The sequence below is a fragment of the Macrotis lagotis genome, chromosome 4 (genome assembly GCF_037893015.1).
Source record: "Macrotis lagotis isolate mMagLag1 chromosome 4, bilby.v1.9.chrom.fasta, whole genome shotgun sequence".
NCBI lineage: Eukaryota > Metazoa > Chordata > Mammalia > Peramelemorphia > Peramelidae > Macrotis > Macrotis lagotis.
The window spans coordinates 92840484-92854457 of record NC_133661.1 but is presented as its reverse complement, the minus strand read 5'-3'; the positions used below and the strand labels follow the sequence as shown (position 1 = coordinate 92854457).

Sequence of the window (13974 nt, the reverse complement as noted above, 5' to 3'; positions counted from 1 at the left end):
CATTGAATTTTTAAAAGTATCATCAACTTGAATGGCCTGTTTATGAAACCTGGCACCCTGTTTCTTTAGGAAGAGAAAATAAATCCTATGTAGAGATGGACTCAATTCAATCATGCTTTGTAACAACAGTGGAAAGAGCACAGGTCTTGGGAGTCAGAAAACCTGAGTTCACATATAGGCTCTGGTCCTTGCTGGTTGTATGACCAAGGACAAATCACTTCAACTCTTTGCATCTTAATTTCTTCATCTATAAAATGAAAATATTCTCCAGTCATCTTCCTAATAGCTACCATGTCATAGAATCAAAGACCATACTCTGGAGGGCTTAATTTCAAATTCATAGTACCAATGCTGGCTCCTCCATCCCATCATTGTCCTGACTGCTGGTGACATGACTCTCTCTCCCTCTCTCCCTCTCTCTCTCTCTCTCTCTCTCTCCATATATATATATATATATATATCTCTCTCTCTCTCTCCATATATATATATATAAACTTCCACTTTGTGTATGGGGGGAAGGGAAAGAGATAGTGGGGAGGAAAAAGGGGGTGGGTTTGAGGTTATCTATGGCTATTGGGAAGGGGGTTTATTTTGTCCTTCCCATGGAGTAGTTGCTCATTTATGGTAAAAATGCAATAAAAATCAGTTTAATTTTCTCTGGAGACAAAATACATTATAAAAGTAAAGACAACCAATAAACAAGATTTAAAATGGGGTGGAGGGGAGTAAACAACCAAGGGTAGACAATATCAGTTTGCTAGGAAGCATGAGGCAGAGAAGGGAGAAGAAATGGAGGAGATAACCACCAGGTCCTAGTGCAAAGAGCAGATTCTCTCCAGACAGAGCATTCAAGAAGATGAGGTGTTGAGAGAGCAGATAAGGCACCATCAGTCCATGATTTTATTCACTTTGTGACAGCTGTAGCCTCCACTTGCAGTCAGCTGGACAAAAGCCAGGTGCAAGCCCAAAATTCTCGAGCTTTTGTCTTTCCTTCTCTCCTCCCCATGACTTCTGCTTCCTAATACTCTTTACTCCTTCCTTCCAGTTGAGACAACTGTACTTCCCATTATCTCCTTTAGACTACTTTTCCAAAACAAACTGCCCCATCCTGCCACAACTTCCCTATGTGTGTGTGAGATCTTCATCTTTTAGAATGAAAGTTAAGAAAAGAGATTGCCTTTGAATTTGTACTTGCATACTCAGCACTTAACACATTTTTGGGCAAATCGTTATTTGCTATTGTTTAGTGAATTAGTCATGTCTGACTTTTTGTGACCCTATTAGATTTCTTGGCAAATATACTGGATTGGTTTGCCATTTCCTTCTCCAGTTCATTTTATAGATGAGGAAAAAGTGGTAAATAGGATGAAGTGACTTGCTCAGGGTTACATAGCTAGTGTCTGAAACTGGATTAGAACTCAGATCCATCTTACTCTAGGAGCAGTACTCTATCCACTGCACTACCTTGTTGCCCAGATAAATGATTTGGGTTTTTTTTTCCTAGAAAGGTTCCAACTAAATGATTTATGACACAGTCCCTTCTGTGGTTATTGTTTGGTTGTTTCAGTTGGGTTCAACTCTTAGTGATCCCCCATTTGGGGTTCTTGGCAAAGATGCTAGTTTGCCATTTCCTTCTCTAGTTCATTTTAGAAAAGAGGAAACAGGGTTAAGTGACTTGCCTAGGGTCATCCAGCTAGTAAGGTATCTGAATCAAATCTTGAATTCAGGACGATGATTCTTCCTGACTTCAGATCCAGCATTCTCCCCACTATGCCACCTAGATGCCTTATACTGATAAATGCCTTCTCATACTGGTCCATTGACTCATTTATGTACCTTTTGGGTTGTAAGGAAGGTGCCTTCTACATAAAACTTTAGGACAAGGGCAACATAAGAATTTGTTTTGCTTGACTATATTTATCATGAGTTTCTTTCTTTTCGCAGTTTGAGGGGAAGGAGGTGAAACAGACAGAAAATAGATTTTTAAGTGAAAAAATAAAATTCAATTTTAAAAAACTGCTTCATAACCTTCATTTTAACAAATATTTATTAAGCACACCTCCCATAAGACTGTGCTTGTTTCAAATACTATGGAAATGTGAGTTGTTTTAGAGATGTCTGTTAAAAAAAACTCTGTCAATTTAGATTGTCACTAAGGTCTAAAACTTTCAATTTTAGAGACTTGCTTTTACAGACTTGTTACTACTTACAATTTACATTTACATTGCCAATTAACATTTACATAACCTTTGAAGGCTTGTAAAGTGTTTTACTTTTCCTATGGTTTTGATCCCCAAATTACCATGAAAGGTTGCCTTATTACCATGATTGTTTCAGTCCAGGAACAATGACTCACATTAATTCCATGGCATTCCGGCTTCCCTCTATGGAAGAAACACCACCGTGAATTGAAAAGTGTGTTGAACTTGGAGGTGGGCGAGACCTGCTTCTGATACTCATTAGTGATGTGATGGGGTCAAGTAATTTAACCTCTCTATGCCTCAGCATCTTTCCCCATAAAATTGCAATAGTGATACCTGTAGTATCTATCTCATGGAGTTGTGAAGGCTATGAAGACTTTTATCTCCCTAAAACTCCAAAAAAAGGCAGTTATTTTTGTTGTTATTATTAAGAGGAATTCTCTCTTTGAGAGTTCTCCCAGGGGTGGGCAGAAAAGTTCCCTAAGCTCCAATTGGCTAAATGTCAAAGCAATTCTGAAGTAAAAGAACAGATGTAGCATTACAACCAAGGGGTCCATTAAAAGTGATGATGATTGTCCAAGAAAGAGGCATGAAAAAGGGAGAACCAAAGAGAACTAATGGGTACAAAACTTAATCACCTGGAGGTTTCAGGATAAAATTTTGCTTCAAATTCCTATTTAGCATCCTGTTAGGCTGAAATTTTGCCAAAGTATTTGGAGTGACAACCTCATCTGGAGCACTGAAACTTACCACCTCACCAAGTTATTTCATTTTCTATGAACCTTGGAAGTCTTCCTGGGGCTTCATTAGGAAGGATCATGGCATAATGGAAAATGCTTGGGCTCAGGAATCAACAGACTTGGATTGGAATCTTGCTCTGCCATTTATTTGTAATCATTTTGTTATGGTTCAGTTGCTTTTGACTCTTCATGACCCTATTTGGGGTTTTCTTAGCAAACATACTAGAGTGATTTGCTATTTCCTTCTCTCATTTTACAGATGAGGAAACAGAGTTTAATGACTCACCCTGGGTCACACAGCTTGAAATTTTCTGAGGTCAAATTTGAACCCAGGATGATGAGTCTTTCTGACTCCAGGCTGGTGCTGTAGCCATTGTACCACCTAGCTATCCAACAAGTCCGACCCTCAGTTTCCTGTATAGTTCATTTACAATTTCTCTAAAACATGAGCTTTGTGCTAGATGAACACCACAGCCCCTTCTAGTTCTGATGTTTTCTATGGTCATGAAAACTTTTTGCATATGGATAAGTGTTTATATTTTTTAAAAGGTAACTAAAGTCAAGTGGATGAGAAAAAGGAGAAAACGGCAAGTTTTCAGGAGTGGCAAAAGTTGTGATGCATATTTTCAGTTGAATATGATGCTTGAGGGGCGGCTAGGTGACGTAGTAGATAAAGCACTGGCCCTGGAGTCAGGAGTACCTGGGTTCAAATCCGGTTTCAGACACTTAATAATTACCTGGCTGTGTGGCCTTGGGCAAGCCACTTAACACCATTTGCCTTGAAAAAAAAAACAGAATATGATGCTTGTATTTTGATTAGACATCATTTTTAGCTCAGATTTACATTTTGATAGTTTCATTTATTCATCAGCTATTTATTGAACACCTAGTATAAGTAAAATTCTGAGATTTCAATTGTTTATTAAAAATTCTGAGGGGCAGCTAGGTGGTGCAGTGGATAGAGAACCAGCCCTGGAGTCAGGAAGACCTGAGTTCAAATTCTGCCTCAGACACTTAATAATTGCCTAACTGTGTAACCTTGGGCAAGTCACTTAACCCCATTGCTTTAAAAAAAAACAATTTTTTAAAAAAAAAATCTGATGTGAGGAAGCTTTTATATCTCCTCATCACATTAAGGATAGTAACTTTTTTAATTGAGAAATTAATTTGTCCTATGGTCCTAGAATAACTGCTCTAGTGAAATTCCCTATTCATCATTCTCAAATCATGACCAATTGGTATATACTAGGAATGAGCAGTTCACTGTTTTCTTCTCATTCATTCATTTATTCATTCAATATTCAGTAAGCATCTTGTGTGTAAAGGGATTCATAAGAAACAATTCCTGCCCTCAACTTTCTGCTCTATCCCTTGATTTTCTGAATGCATTCAACTATTCTCATCTTTGTCATTAAAATTGTATCTTTCTTCCATGAGAGGGAATCTCTCAGGATTATCATTTCTAAAATTTGAAATATCTCCTTTCAGGATGGGGTAGACTCAGAAGTACAGGAATTTGGTTTAAAAGTGCGAAAACTACAGCACACTCTAAAATCTTTTTTTGTTTATTCAAGATGGGTAACCTGTCAGCTTATGTTGCTGACACTTAAACTGATGAAATAAAGGACAGACCATATGATTGTTTAATTGAAAGTTAATTATAAATGTTTTTAATGATAATCTTCCATTTATTCAGTCTAGGAGAGCTTTTAACTAGGAAACAAATATAAAAAGGCTTCAAATTTGCCTGGGTCAATCTCTTCCTGCTAGCAGAACCTCTGTTTCTTCCTATGTAAATGTACATTTTTTTAAACTATAAGACCCCTTCTAGCTCTGAAGATCTAAGATTCTATGTATAACTAGTTTTTTTTTTTGTTTTCAGTAAATTCTTGAGACATCATAACATAGGTCACATGAGTAAGTGCATTATTGGCATTTGGAAAATGGAGATGCTAGAGTGGAAAGTCTATAGTATGGTTTATTCTTTGTTTCTAAATTAATGGATTTAAGGCTGGAAGTGTGCTTTAAAAAAAAGTCCATCTATTTCTAGATAATCCATATTCTAGGTTAGAGAATTATTTGAGAACTATATGCATGCCTAGAGGGGAAGGTGCGAGACACCCAATCACCTCCTAATTCTATCAGCTTGTCCTAAGAAAGGGAGAACAGCTGGTCTGGCTTGGCCTGGCCTTGCTGGACTCCTGCCCAAACCCTCTCCCCAAGTCTCTCAGCCTGGTGTAAGGAGACCCTTGGATCTACGTGCAAGCTCCTCCCTTGTTGAGCTCTCTTCTTCAATGTGAGGTCTCCCAAAAACTCATCATCTGAGCTCTTGCACTCAAGGAAGTTATATTTTTAGGGGGGGGGGGTCTCTTTTGAGGAAGGAAGGAGAAGGAGGCTGTGGAGAGGAAAAGATAAAGAAAGTAGGTAGAATTGAAGAGGATGATTTTGGGGAAATATCCACGGAGGAACAGGAAGAATCAAGTCACTGTTAAGTTGAATTTCAGCATGCATTTAATGTCATTCTTTCATTACACTATAGCTTATGTTGCTATGGGGACCCTGCCCTGTTTCCCATGTACTTATTTATTGTTCACTACTGAGATCTTATTTCTCTCATGATAGGCTATATGGCTTGGTTTCTCAGAAAGGCTAATAGCCTATTGCATGAAATGTCATGAACCATAGGGGGAAAAGCAGAAAAAATAATAACCCATTGATTACACACATAAATCCACACAGAGGAAATAATAACTCTTTGATTACACAGATGCATACAGCTCCCCAAGTCTTTACAAGCTGTTGACAATTCACTTCTTTCCATTCAGATCCAAAACACAAGGCTGCATGATAAGCATGATAAGCTCTATGGTGATCAATAAATAAACCATCTAAACAACTAATTACTGAGCTAATTTGCAAGATATATCTGAGAAAAATATCCCAAATTTCATCCTGGGGGCATCATGGTAAAGAACAAAAAAAAGCAAAGTCTGTCTATTTTCCATAAGCATATTAGTAGGCATCAACTAGCTGGGTGACCTTACCTAAGTCCCTTCCTTTTCCTTCCCTGGGCTTCAGTGCCCCATTCTGTCAAAAAATAAAATAAAATAAAGAAGGTCTTTAATAAAAATGATCTTTATAGTATCTTCCAGCTCTAACATTCTGTTATCCTAAATGAAGACAAGATATTTTTGGAAGCACCTTAATCTATACAAATATCATAAAAAGTCTCTCAGTCATTTGGGAAGAGCCAGAAAAACTTTTTCTTCAAAGACACTGGGCAAGATTAGCTTTCATGCAAAACTAATGGTTCAAGCAATTAGTAAAATACACACAATACCACAAATAGGTTTCATGTTTCTTAGTCCATATATAGATAATCAAGCAGTTCTACAACACCACATGGTTCCTGAGAGTTAAAAAAAAAAAAGTTGCCAGTCCTCAGTCTTCTCCAGATCATGTGTTATAAATTCTTGAAGCTCTTTTGGCTACAGTTTGGGAATCAGATGCATCTTCTTCCTCTTCTTCAGTTCGTTTGTGTTTTAAAAATAAATCTGATTTTAAAAAGCGGCTGTAGCTGTCATACTTCATGAGATTAAAAATCTGAGGAGTGAAAGGAAAAAAAAGTCTGAAGACTATAGGTGACAGAGTGAACAATGAAGCAATAAATATTTACTCTAGCTTTATATTTGTACATATATCCCATTTATAGCCTTTAAACTCAGGAAGGCAGGACCTAAATCTTAACCAAGTTTTATATCTTCCCCAATGCAAAACACAAAACTCTGCTCACCATGGATGCATAAGAGAAACTTAATGAACTGAAAAGCACCATCTCCCATCTGTCTTGTTTGTGAGCCACTGTGAGACAACCACAGCCAATTTTTTAAATTGAAATTTTATTTTATTTTTCCAATTACAAGGAATGGTAATTATTCAATATTCATGCATTTGTTCCACATTTTTTCTACCACCCTTGCTTCCCTCCCCACAGTTTGGTAAAAGTTGTACATGTACATTCGTGTTTAATATATTTACATAGTAGTCATGTTATGAAAGAGGAATTAGAACTAAGGGAAAAGGAAAAAACCATGAGAAAGGAAAAAATATAAAAGAAGTTTTAAAAAGGTAAATATAGCATGCTTAGGTTTGCATTTAGACTCCTTATGTTTTTCTCCAGATAAGGAAGGCATTGTCCATAGCAGGTCTCTCAGGGTTGTCCTTGATCTCTGAACTACTGAGAGAAGATGCATCCATCATAGTTCATCATCTCAGTGTTGTTAATGTGATCAGTGTTCTCTTGGTTTGCTCACTTCCCTCAGCATTAATTTATGGAAGTCTTTCCATGCTTCTCTAAAGTTTGATTGCTCAAGGTTTCTTAAAGAACAATAGTATTCCACAACATTCATATACTATAACTTATTCAGTCATTCCCCAATTGATGGGCATCCCCTCAATTTCCAATTCTTTGCCACTACAAAAAGAACTGCCATAAATATTTTTTGAATATGTGAGACTTTCCCCATTTTTTATGATTTCTTTGAGATACAGACCTAGTAATGTATTGCTGGATCAAAGGGTATGAACAGTTTTATTGATCTTTGGGCAAAGTTGCAGATAGCTCTCCAGAATGACTGGATCCCAATTTTCCCACATCCTCTCCCAACAATGATCATTATCCTTTTTTTGTCATTTTAGTCACTCTGATGGATGGGAGATAGTAACTCATAGCTGTTTTAATTTGCATTTCTCTAATCAATAATGACTTGAAATATTTTTTCACATAACATAGATAGCTTTAATTTCTTCTTCTGAAAATTTCTTGTTTTTGTATCCTTTGACCATTTATCAATTGGTAATCTTATAAATTTTATTTTAGAAATGAGTCTTTATCATAAACACTAGCTGTGAAAAATTGTTTCCCAGCTTTCTACCTTCCTTCTAATCTTGACTATATTGGTTTTATTAGTACAAAACCTTTTTAATATAGTCAAAAATCATCCATTCTGCAATTTATAATGTTCTTTATTTCTTGTATGAGTTCTACATTTTTTTTCTTGTTCTCTTAATTAGCCTATGGTATCATCCTTTACGGCTAAATCCTGTATGCCATTTTGACCTTATTTTGGTATATATAGGGTTAGAAATGTGGGTAAATATATAATTTTTGCCATACTATTTTCCAATTTTCTTAGTAGTTTTGTCAATTTTTGAGTTCTTATCCCAGAAACTGGAGTCCATGTGTTTGTCAAACAGTAGATTACTATGGTCATTTACTACTGGTTTCTTTTGTACATATTATCATCCATTAGTCCATTACCATTTTTTAGTAGTATAGGCAGTTTTGATGATGGCTATTATATAATTTTAGATCTGATACAGCTAGATTATCTTCCTTTGCATTTTTTCATCAATTCACTTAATATTCTTGATCTTTTGTTGTTCCAAATGAACTTTGTTATTATTGTTTTAAGCTCTAGAAAGTAGTTTTTTGGTAGTTTGATTGATGTGGAATTGAATAAGTAATTTAATTTGAATAAGTAATTTTTTAATCATATCAGATGAATTTCAGCCAGACTTCTACAAGATTATTGCTACCTTCCATTAGTTTCTCAAACATTTTTATTATTCATTATCTGCTTTGATGTTCAAAACTAACCTGAACCCTTTAATCCAGCAATGCCACTTCTGGGTCTACATCCTGAAAAGATTATGAAAAAGGGTAAAAAGATCACTTTAACAAAAGTATTCATAGCATCCCTGTTTGCGGTGGCAAAGAATTGGAAATCAAGTGAATGTCCTTCAATTGGGGAATGGCTGAACAAACTGTGGTATGTGTATGTTATGGAACACTACTGTTTTATTAGAAACCAAGAGACATGAGATTTCAGAGAAGCCTGTAAGGATTTGTATGAACTGATGCTGAATGAGATGAGCAGAACCAGAAGAACACTGTACACCTGAAGAGCAACATGAGGTATATGATCAACCTTAATGGGCTGCTCATTTCATCACTGCAACAATCAGGGACAATTTTAGAGACCTGCAATGGAGAATACCATCTGTATCCAAAGAAAAACTGTGGAGTTTAAACAAAGATCAAAGTCTATTACCTTCAATTTAAAAAAAAAAAAAACAAGTGTCAGGGTAGCTAGGTGGTACAGAGGATAGAGCACTGGCCTTGGAGTCAAGAGCACCTGAGTTCAAATCCAGCCTCAGACACTTAATAATTACCTAGCTGTGTGGCCTTGGGCAAGCCACTTAACCCCATTTGCCTTGCAAAAACCTAAAAAAAGTGTTATATACTATGTCTAATATTTTATTTTCTCCTCAAGGATATGATTTCTCTCTCTCCAACATTCAATTTCGATCAATGTATAGCATGGAAACAAAGATTATCAGACAGCCTTCTATGAGGGGGTGGGGGGGGAGGAAAGGGAGAGTGGGGAAAAATTGTAAAATTCAAAACTTTAAAAAAAGGTACGTAGAAACTACTATTGTATATATTTGGAAAACAAATAAATATTAATAAAACTAACCTGAGAGGTAGACAGGACAGGTATCGTCAGCCATTTAAAAGATAAAAAAAAAAACAAAAAAAAAACCAGAGGTCCAGAGAGCTTCAAGGATATTCCCATGGTTACCCAGCTTCTAAAGTGGCTGATGGTGTAGTGAATAGAGTTATGGACCTCAGGAAGACTCGAGTTCAAATTCCACTTTAGACATTTACTAGCTGTGTGACTCTGGGTTAGTCACTTAACCTCTGTTTGCCTCAGTTTCCTCACTGGGTAGCAGCATCTACCCAAAAGGGTTGACATTCAGATCAAATGAGACAGTTGTTATAAAATCACACAGTAAAATGCCTTGACAGTGGGCTTCACATAAATGCTTATTCTCTTCCCTTCTCTTTTTCTTCTAAGAGTCAGAGCCAGTTGAGGGAATTGCTAAATAAGTTATGGTGTAAGAATATTATGGAGTATGAATGTTCTATAAGAAATCATGAGTGGCCAGACATTGGAGAAGCATGGAAAGAATTACATGAACTGATGCTTAGTGGAAGGGAGAAGAACCAGAAGAACACTGCACACATTAACAACATTGTGAGATGATCAACCTTGATGGATGTAGCTCCTCTCAGCAGTTCAAAGATCAAAGACAGCCCTGGGAGGCATGGAAAATACCAGAGAAAGAACTGTGGGATCTGAATGCAGGGCAAATCATATTATGTTATTTTAACACTTCTTTTATGTTTTTCCTTTCTTTCTCATGGTTTGTTCTTTCCCCTTCATTCTATTCCTCTTTTACAACATGACTAATATGGAAATATGTTAAACCTGATTGTATGTAATACAACTTTTACCAGACTGTGGGCCACCATGGGGAAAGAGAAGAGAAGGAAGGATGGTGGGAAAAGTGAAACTCATAAATTTGCAAATGGATGCAAGCTACCTTTCCATGTAATTGGAGAAAATAAAATAAAATTTCAACTGAAAATAAAAATAAATGAACAAACAAATTTATCATTAAAAGTCAGTTATGATTTAAATACACACTTTATGATGACAAATCCAGTGCTCTTTCTATAAAACACTATGTCAGGAGATATATTTTCTGTCTCTATTGAGCTTACAGCCTGGATGGAAAGAAAATACATACACAGAAAAAAGAAAATTGATACTGCAAGGTAATAAACAGCCACAGAAAGCAGCTTCCCTGGACATTTTTGGTTAGTATGAATACATGCACCAGAATATAAAAGTATTTTTGTTGTTATTCAGTCCAGTCTGACTCTTCGAGTTTCCATTTAGGGTTTTCTTGGCAAAAATACTGAAATGGTTTGTCATTTACTTTTCCAGCTTATTTTACGGATGAGGAAACTGAGACAAATAGGGTTACACAACTTCCCCAAGGTCACACAACTAATAAGTGCCTGAGGCTGGATTTGAACTCAGAAAAAATGAGTCTTTCTGACTCCAGGCCTGAAACTTTATCCCCATTGCCACCGTGAGCTGCTTAATAGCCATATAAACTTAGGCAAGTTTCTTTACCTTTCTGAACCTTGGTTTATTTCTTTAAATTGGGGGAACATTGTACCATTTGCCCCACAGAGTTGTGAGAATCAAATGAGATAATTTATCAAGTAATAGAGAATTGTGAACAGCAAAGTTATCTCAATGGAGATAAAATTGTGTAAAGCTCTGCAAATTTTAAAAGTGCTGAATATGTCAGATGTTATTAATATTATAGTTTTGTTTCTGTCCAACATTAATAGTGGAGTATCAAAAATTATTAAATTTCTAATTTACCTGGAAAGATAACAAAGGTCTTATTTTACTAAACTTCTGAAAGGTAGTTTGGACATTTGAGGAGAGAAATTGTGGCTGTAGAAATACTAGTCATGATGTTATTATTATTATGATATCATATGACATAATGATTCCGATATTATGATGATGCCTGAGATTCCAAACATAGATGTCATTTTGCCAAGAAACAATACAGTTGCGTATTCATGACACGAAAGCAGTAGTCTTGCCAAGGAGAGACTCTCAGGAAGAATTTGTTTAAAAGAAAATATGAACAGGCTTTAGACAGCAAAAAACTGAGGGGGGAAAAACTAGCTCTGTCATATATCTCCATGAAGGAAACCATTCAAATCTATCATTCCATGAAGAACTAAAAGGATCTTGAATAAACAGTGAACAGAAAGAATGTCTGAGGCTTTGAGCTCCTATGGGAAGGGCTGGGCTCCAGTTGGAAGGTTGGGGTTCCAAGCTCATCAATCTTCTCCATTTACTAAGGGCATCAATTCATATTAACATCACTAAGCCTCACTTTCCCCCCCTTTATGAAAAATATTCATAGTTATATTGCTTGCATCACAAGTTTGTCCAACAAAAAGGATGAAGAGTTTAAGAGGGCAGGGGGAAAAAAGGCATTTTCTGACTGAGAGAGCAATGCGGCCCATAATGTAGAATGTGGAAAAATCCCTTCACAAGTGATTAACTGTCATATATGTGCCTTTATACATGGCTTTTGGCACATGCAGTAGGGAGACAACAAAATTAAATTATCATGATGATGGAGATAACAAAAACCAGTTCTGTGGTTTCATTAGGTCACACACAACAAAGTGGAATGCTGCCTAAACTTCTCAGAACCCAGAGAATCATAGACTTGAAAGGACATGAAAGGTCATCAAGTTTGACATCCAAATTTTTTTCTCTCAAAGATTGTTTTGGTAGTCTGGAAAAACTTAAAATTCTCTTCTCAGAATAATGTTTTGTTTTTTTTCCATGTATGAAGTAAAACAAGGAATTCTGTAACATAGTTGAATTAAAGAAAAGATAATTACATATGAAACTGCAATCTATTATATACAATGTTATTATTCCTTTTAAAGATAAAATAAAGTTATCATGTAAACCTTTATTTTTCCTTTTTTTCTTCCCTACTCCCTCATGACTACTATTGGAAACAAATATATAAATATTTGTTAATTGTTAATGTTAATATGTTAAACCATTCTAATCATACTTCTATTTATCCATTCATTTTCTGGATGCATACTTCTATTTATCCATTCATTTTCTGTATGCACAAAGCATTTTCATAGGTTCTTTGGATGTCTGTAATAATCAAAATGACTTAGAATAATGTTTTAGAATACATAGGATTACAAAGGAATTATCAAAATATTTTTTAAAAGTCACAAGTTCCAAGACTTTGCAGGTAAATGAATGCTGAAAATTATCTTTGCATGTGGTTGGAAAAAATAAAATAACAATTAAAAAAATTAAAAGTTCATGAACCTCCTTGCTCAGAATCCTGCCCCTACATAAAGCCTAATATTTCTAACATTCCAGCTTCTGGAATCCCTGCAAAGGAGAGATAGAGGAGGGAGGGGAAAGAAAACCCTGAAAAGTGATATGGGGCATTTTTTTTAATGTCTAACTTATTTAGAATATGTTATTTAAAAAAACAAAAAATCTCTAAAAGTTATTATCTTAAACATATTGAAAGCATTTATTTTAGCATAATTATAATTCATGAAACAAGGAATGGATTTGTTGTTTTTTTGTTGTTTTTTTAAACCTTGTGTATGTGTGTGCCCTTTAATTGTGTTTAATTGTGCTCATCCCAAGAGATTCCTTTCAATCCTTTCCCCCCCAAAAAATCTAATAATCCTATTCCTCTAATTGGAATCTTGTTTTCTTTCTTCTACCAACTTAACAACAATTTTCATTTTTGACCTTTGATGGGGTTTCTTGGGAAGGGGAAATGAAAGGAAAGTCTGAAACAGGAGAAGAGTATATAGCTATATTTTATCTAGATTGGGAAACGTCGGGGAAAAGGCTCTTTGGAGAAAAGGCAAAAAGCATAATTCTCAAAAAAAAAAAAAAGAAAAGCAAAAGAAAACCAGAAAAATCATCTCTTGCTTCACCTCTGGGTGCCAGATGCAGCCAGGAGGCACTACTGACTACATTTCATAGTTCTCCAAGTCACTAGAGCCTCCAAGAGGAATTTGTGGGTGTTTGGCTGGTTTAATAAATAGACTATGCCAAGCATGATGAATGAAAACAATTTTGCAAGTCTCTTTCCTAAAGTGTTGCATTAGCAGACTTATGGGACAGGGAAGAAAATCTCTTATTTTTCACACACACACACACACACACACACACACACAGAGCATTACTATTTATACAAAAAGAGACAAAGTTAAAGACATATAAATCAAAGAAAGATTAAGTATAAACCAAATATTTTATAGGAACTTTCCATGTGTGTGGGTGTAACATCCTGTTTGCCTAAGGTAGATATTTCAGAGCAACTCCCTCAGAGTTTAAAAAAAAAGAGCACTTTATTTGAAGTCAGACCAGGTGGGCAGAAGAGGGAGGGGAAGTATAAGAGGCAAAACATCTCAATTTAGTGAAAAGTGCAAAATGTCATGCTAAAATACCTAAATGTTTTGAAGGAGTGGACCAACATGACTTGTTATAGCAGTCAAGATATGGAAGCTTCAAGTGGGTGTG

The 13974-nt window shown here is 35.8% G+C and overlaps 1 protein-coding gene across 2 annotated transcripts in view; it reads right to left on the bottom strand.

Moving 5' to 3' along the window:
• Nucleotides 1-476: 476 nt before the first annotated feature.
• Nucleotides 477-13974, bottom strand: part of RGS10 (regulator of G protein signaling 10) — a 77575-nt gene continuing 64077 nt past the window's right edge. For both annotated transcript variants that reach the window (XM_074233537.1, XM_074233538.1), the window contains exon 5: nucleotides 477-6544. In XM_074233537.1, the coding sequence (XP_074089638.1) occupies nucleotides 6398-6544 (147 nt within the window). In that variant the 3' untranslated portion in view covers nucleotides 477-6397. The remainder of the gene's footprint in view (nucleotides 6545-13974) is intronic.